The sequence below is a fragment of the Benincasa hispida genome, chromosome 11, assembly GCF_009727055.1.
Source record: "Benincasa hispida cultivar B227 chromosome 11, ASM972705v1, whole genome shotgun sequence".
In the NCBI taxonomy this organism is placed as follows: domain Eukaryota; kingdom Viridiplantae; phylum Streptophyta; class Magnoliopsida; order Cucurbitales; family Cucurbitaceae; genus Benincasa; species Benincasa hispida.
The window spans coordinates 57381129-57388264 of record NC_052359.1 but is presented as its reverse complement, the minus strand read 5'-3'; the positions used below and the strand labels follow the sequence as shown (position 1 = coordinate 57388264).

At 32.4% G+C, this 7136-nt stretch overlaps 1 protein-coding gene across 1 annotated transcript; it reads left to right on the top strand.

Moving 5' to 3' along the window:
* The first annotated feature begins 1029 nt into the window (after positions 1-1029).
* LOC120091778 (polyadenylate-binding protein 7) lies at positions 1030-5541 on the top strand. The gene is made up of 11 exons (XM_039049899.1): positions 1030-1167; positions 1262-1488; positions 2040-2158; positions 2286-2479; positions 2628-2887; positions 2988-3094; positions 3186-3375; positions 3748-4040; positions 4251-4406; positions 4703-4900; positions 5089-5541. Exons 2-11 carry the CDS (start codon positions 1287-1289, stop codon positions 5278-5280), a joined length of 1911 nt encoding a protein of 636 aa, XP_038905827.1. The 5' UTR covers positions 1030-1167; positions 1262-1286; the 3' UTR covers positions 5281-5541.
* The last annotated feature ends 1595 nt before the right edge of the window (positions 5542-7136 follow it).

Genomic DNA, 7136 nt, shown 5'->3' with positions numbered 1-7136 from the left:
AAAAAGAAAAAATAAACGATAAAAATAGATCTTCCAGTAAAATAAAATAAAATAAAATAAGCCTTCTTTGACTTTGTAACCGATAAAAATAGGTTTAATTCACAAATGATTAATTTAAAAAAATAACTAGGGGTGTGGGGCCCACATATTTTACTAATCTCACTCTCTTCCGCCTCTTGTTTTCTACACATTCCCCCTATTTTCATGCAACTGTAGTTGAAATTTCCAAATATCCACATTCTCACCGGTTACCGGCTGTACCAGTACACCATCACATGATTTTCTCCTTCCTCCAAAATACCAATTAATAGAATCCCAAATAATAATAATAATAATAATAATAAAAGAATCCCAATCCAATTTTACCAAATACTTTATAGTAAGTTTTAATTATTCCCCCACTTTAAAAGGTCCTTACCCTTAAATTTTGAAGTTTTTCAAACAAATATACTTGACGATATATATATATTTGAAAGTCATGCACCTTTTTTACATTATTCATGTAAAAGTTGATTGTACAAATGATTCTAATAACATATTCTAAGATAAAATAAATTGTAACGACAATCTATCTCCTATATAATTGTAAATAATATTATAATACTTTCTAATTTTTATACCACAAGATCAACATATTTTATTTAGACAAAAAGTATAATTTGTTTCAACAAAAGATATATTTATTTATAGAATAACCAATGATATCTTGAAGAACAAATTTTTAAATCCGCAAGAATAATTGAAACGTACTCTAGAGTTTGTTATAAAAAAAGATCATACAGTAGAGTTTGGTATTTTGTATAATTTTGACTAAACAATAATTTCTAATTTCCACGTTAGATTTTTTTAAAAAAATAGAAAATATATTAAAAAGTCAGTATTTTTTTAATAACAATAATAGAAAGAATCAAGAAACCGGAAGTTGGATTCCACTGTGGGAAATCGCGCGTGAGCGCGTTTCTATACCTGGAATCTTTATAGCTAACGGCTCAAGCTCTGGATCCATGCAAGAGCCTCACTCTCAAAATCGTACTCTAATTTTTCCTCTCTCTCTGTAAGCCCGTTCGAGAAACGGAAATTCAATATCCTATTTTGCTCTCTTTTACTCTCTGCATTTATTCCATAATCAACCAGAGATTCCAAAGAAAAACCGTCACCAGCATTCAGGTTTGGCCTGTGGTTTTTGATTTTTTTGGTTATTTGATGATGATGTTGATGATAATGATCCGTCTTTGTGATTTGTATTTCTATCGATTTGCAGGTGTTTGTGCGATTTCCTTTTCGCAATGGCGGCAGTTTCTCAGACGACGGTTCATGCCTCTCCGGCTTCCCTTTACGTCGGCGACCTTCATCCTGACGTCACTGATGGCCAGCTCTTTGATGCTTTCTCCGGATTCAAGAGCCTCGCCTCTGTTCGTATCTGTAGAGATTCCTCCACTGGACGTTCTCTATCTTATGGCTATGTCAATTTCATTTCTCCTCAAGATGGTATTCATTTTTTTTATTCTGTCGTTATTTCTCGTTTGATTTGTTAATTCCGGAGATTATTTTCGTTCGACCGATTTTTGTTTTCCTTTTTCTTTCTTGCGTTGAGAAATCAAATGACGATCGATTTATGAAGACTAAATGAGTCTTCGGATTCGCTGAGATTCAATTCGGATGAACTTATTGTTATTATTATTTTGTTTATGACCGAAAAGAATGTTTGCTGATCACTGTTTAATTTATTTTTGTTCTTGAGATTTGATAAGACTTAATAATAATAATAAAGAAGTTGTTTGAAATGCTATTATTTAATTTAGTACACGTTGATTAGCAGCTGGTTGAGGCTTCTGTTATTTATTTGCTTACACCAACTTTCTTTTCTGGTTCTTAATAGATTTGGTCATTTCTAGATTTTTATCCATCATTTTCCTGCTTATTTGAAAATGGTGTATTATGTGATTAGTTCTTGCATAAATATAATTTGAAACTCTAAGCATGTATAGTTCATGATTTTGTGACTATGTCTTGTCTTCTGTCTGTCTGATTTAAAACAGCAACCAATGCCATGGAGGTAATGAATCACAGTATGCTGAATGGAAGAGCGATTCGAGTCATGTGGTCACGTCGGGATGCTGATGCAAGAAAGAGTGGAATTGGAAACGTGTTTGTTAAGGTTTATGCCGTTTTTACAGAGAGAATACTTGGCCTGTGAAACCAATATCACGTTATATTCATAAAATTTACATTTTAATAATGGTCTTTTTTGTTCTTTTTCTGGTTACCTTGACTAACCAATGCAGAACTTGAGCGATTCAATCAATAGTTTAGGACTTCAAGAGCTATTTAAGAAATTTGGAAATGTTCTGTCCAGCAAAGTTGCCACATCCGATGATGGGAAGAGCAAAGGATATGGCTTTGTTCAATTTGAGTCTGAGGATTCTGCAAATGCTGCCATAGAGTCACTGAATGGTTTTACCATTGGGGATAAGCAGATGTAAATACAGCACTTTCTCACTTCATCAGCCATGCAATGATTGCTTGATGTGATGAAATAATATACATGAGAGTTCACAATTTTTTGTAACTGTGCAATGCTTACTATTTGTTTGTATTAATTTACACTCACCATACATGTGTTACAGATATGTTGGAAAGTTTGTCAGGAAGAGTGATCGAGTTTTGGCCAATGCTGATGTTAAATATACCAATTTGTATGTGAAAAATCTTGACCCTGAGATTGGGGAAGAGCATTTGCAGGAAAAATTCTCTGAGTTTGGAAAAATTTCCAGCATGATTGTTTCAAGGGATGAGAATGGGGTGTCAAGGGGTTTTGGCTTTATTAACTTTGACAACCCAGATGATGCCAAACGGGCATTGGAAACACTTAATGGATCGCAACTTGGTACAAATTCACCTTTGTGCCCTCTGTCTCAACTAGATTATTTAATTTTAACTTAATTTAATGTGTTCTTTTGATGTCATTATGGTTCTTTCTTTATTAGGTTCGAAGGTTATCTACATTGCGAGGGCACAAAAGAAGACCGAACGTGAGGAAGTATTACGTCGTCATTATGAAGAGAAATGTAAGGAGCAAGTGTTAAAATACAAGGTAACTTTTAAAACTCGTCCTTTTCATTCTTGATATAATTGTAGTCTCTTTTAACTAGCAAACAATGTATCTATTATCTCCTATCGTGTAGGGATCAAATGTGTATGTGAAGAACATTGATGATGGTGTTACTGATGAAGAACTAAGAGAACGTTTTAGCCAATTTGGCACCATCACTTCATCAAAACTTATGCGAGATGATAAGGGAATAAACAAAGGGTTTGGATTTGTCTGCTTCTCCAATCCTGATGAAGCTAAAAGAGCCGTGAACACTTTGCAAGGTAAATTATTAGTTGAGTGCATTTTTAACTATTAATATATAAATTATCTTAAATGTTCGAAAGCGTTTTGTTATGTCATTCGTGTTCCTGATTTGTTTGAAGTTTTGAAGTAAGTTTTCATTTTCTTCCCTACTCAAACTGAAAATTGCTATAGGCAATTTCGTAGAAGCTTGAAACCATGGTACTTGTAGAGTTAAGTATAGATCAGTTTAAGAATGAATGTTCAATTATGAATTATTAGATTGAAAAAACTTAAATATTTACAACTTTGCATCTATTTCTTGTTTGTCTCAACTTATCATTTCTTAAGTTGTATTGGTCAAATCTCTGCTAATTGTTCTTCTTTGGACACTGGATACTATATACCCATAGGATGTATGTTTCACGGGAAGCCACTCTATTTGGCTATAGCACAAAGAAAAGAGGATAGACAAATGCAATTGAAGCTTCAGTTTGCACAGCGGCTGGCAGGGATACCTGGACCGTCAACTACAATTTTTCCCGGTGGATACACACCTTATTACTACCCAGCACCAGGTGTTGTTCCACCAGTACCATCTCGTCCAGGTCTGATGTTTCAGCCTTTAGGAATGAGGCCTGGGTGGAGAGCTAATACTTACACATCTCCTGCAAGACCTGGCTTTCAACCTTCTCCTGTACCTATTGTAAGTTGAAACTTTTCTTGGATTAAACCTAGATGTCTTCTGCTGCCATCAGTTGTTTTTTTTTCTTTTTGTATGTCATTTTATATAATAATTATAAAGCATTCTTTCTTCATTTTGCCTTTTCAGCACGAGTGGAATTATTATTACGAGTTAAAATGTGTCAACTTCTGAACACAATCTTTCTAAGCATCTTAACTTTTTACTCCACAGATTCCGAATGCTTCGAGGCAACCCAGGCAAAACAGAGGCAAAATGAATGGACCTCTGCTTTCTCATCAAAATGGAGTCCAATCTGTCTCTTATATGCAAAATTCACAAGATGCCAATCAATCAATAGTTACTGCAAAATCATCCGGCAATCAACAGGTAAACTGTTCTGGTCTTTCTACGAATTATTCACTTGCTTCCTTATGTCCCTCGTACTTGTCACATTCATCTGATTTTGGAGTGGAATAGACCTGGTTTCTGTGGTAATTTATTCTTTCCATTTGTTGGGATCTTTTCAATTTTCTTGTGTTCTGGACTGAAAGGTGCTGATGGTACTAATTTGGACAAAGTCATTGACCATTCAAAAGTGTTGTTATCATATAGTGCGTACTGTGTTCTACTATAAAAAAAAAAAATATCATTTTCTGATGCTTCTGTTGTAGTGGAATGGACAGGTTAAGTATGTCCCAAATGCTCGCCCATGCGAAACGAACAAAGCTTCTGGAGCCGCGTCAGCTGCTGCTTTTAATTCTGCTGTTGGAGATGTCTCTCAGGGATCACAAATACTGAGCAGCATGCTTGCTTCCTCTCCCCCAGACCAACAGAAACAGATCCTTGGGGAGCATCTTTACCCCTTAGTCCAAAAACGCAAGGTAACTATATTACTTGGAGCATGTTTTGGAGTGATTTTGAAATGATCGTCAAGCTCAAAATTATTTTGTATGCCCGGCTAATTAGGATGGTGGATGCTTCTATAGCCACACACACACCAATGCTATTATGTTCTTAAAAGAAAATAAGTAAGGATGTGATTGCTGAGAATTAGAAATGACACTTGCAGCCGGACCTTGCTGCGAAGATTACAGGAATGCTTCTGGAGATGGACAACTCGGAATTACTGCTCCTGTTAGAGTCACCTGAATCTCTGGCTGCCAAGGTTGAAGAAGCAGTGCAGGTGCTTAAGATCTCAAAGACTAAGCTTTCCAACCAAGACACACTCAATTTCTTACCAGCTGAGCTTGCAGTTAACTGAAAGGAAGCAAAACTCTTCCAACTTAAATTCACTTCCTCAGCGAATTTTTGCTAATTCCTTAGCTCGAAGTCCCGGGAGAGTACGACAGATCGACCATCTCTAGATTTCTGGTCTGGAAGAGTGTTCTTTCCAGATTTTGCAGTCAGTTTTTTTTCTTTTGTTTCTATCTTATGTTGAGGAACATTTTAATCTTCTTCCATTTCTTAGAAACTACTAACCTTTACTAGTCTAGTAGTATCTTTTCTTTTGTCAGAGTCAGGATGGAATGATGTTTGGAACTTGGATTTGTTGAATGCTGTTTTCTAATTTTTGATTGATAAATTGTAGAAAGCATTTTTGTTTTGTTTTGTCTTTTTGTTTTTTTGCAATGCTTTGACTTAATAACTCTTAACAATTCTAGTTTATTATGTTTTCTAATTTTGATTGGTAAATAGTTGAAAGCATTTTTTTTTTAAATTTTGTTTTGTGTTTTTCTTTTCAATGTTAAGACTTTCTCGAACAGTTCTAGTTTCTTTTGTTTAGAATTTAAAAATAATGCATGACAATTATTTTCATTAGAGTTGCGTTTTTTGGAAATCCCCCAACCTATAATACATGTTTAATTTTGAAGGAAAAACAATAAAAAGAGAATCTTTTAGTTTTTTTAAGTTGGGACCGTTTGATAATTTGGTTTTTTATTTTTAATTTTTGATAACCAAATCTATAAAACACTATTCCATATCTAAATTTTTAAATTTATTATCTAAAATCTTTTAAAAAAACTAAGTTAAGTTTTGAAAATTAAAAAAAAAAAAACAGTTTTAAAAATTTGTTTTTATTTGAAGAATTTGTCTAAGAATTCAACTATAAAACTAAGTCAAATTTTAAAGTTAAAAAAAGAGTTTTTTAAAAACTGTTTTTTTAAAGAATTTGTATAAGAATTTAAATTTTTTACTTAAAAATATATAAATTTTTGTAAGATTTTGAGAGAAAATATGTTAAATTTTTAAAAGTCAAAAATCAAATAGTTATCGACAAACTCTAATTTATTTATTGATACATGATTTCTTTTATCGATATTATATATTTTAATGATATAATTCGAAATATTATATTTATAATAGCCATTTTTCTAGATACGCCACTGTTCTAAGGCTTTTGTGACTCCCATACAACACCTAAAAAAAATTGCCATTTATCACTACTCTATTTTTAATCCATAGTTTCAAAATCTGTTTTATTTTAGGAATAGGATAACGATTTTTTTTTTTTTTAGATTGTTTTAGGACAACATTTTAAGGGTATAAAATTCGATTTGTGTTTGGCTCGTAAGTTTCGTAACTATTAATTAGGATAACATTTTAAGAGTATAAAATTCGGTAACTATTATTTAGGATAACCTTTTAAGAGTACAAAATTCGATTTGTGTTTGGCTCGTAAGTTCGTAACTATTATTTATGTTAAGTAAGTTATATATTTAGTTTCTAATCTTTGAAATTTGTGTTTATTTAGTTTATGAAAATTATAAATTTCACGATTATATTTAAATAATTAGACCAAAAGTATAAATTAAGTGTATCAACTTTGAGATTTATCTATGTGGTCGATGAACTTTTAAAATTATAAATTTCACAATTATATTAATTATGTTAAATTACAAATTTAATCTCTCAACTTTGAGGTTTTTGCCTATTTAGTCTTGAACCTTCAAAATTATAATTTGTCTCTAAACTTTTGAATATTCGAAAATACATAGATTTAGTAGATACAAAATTGAATTTGATAGGATCTAATGGATATAAAGTTGAAATTGAAAGTTTAGGGATCTATTAGACAAAATCAAAAGTTTAGAGACTTATTAAACTTTTTTTTTTTTG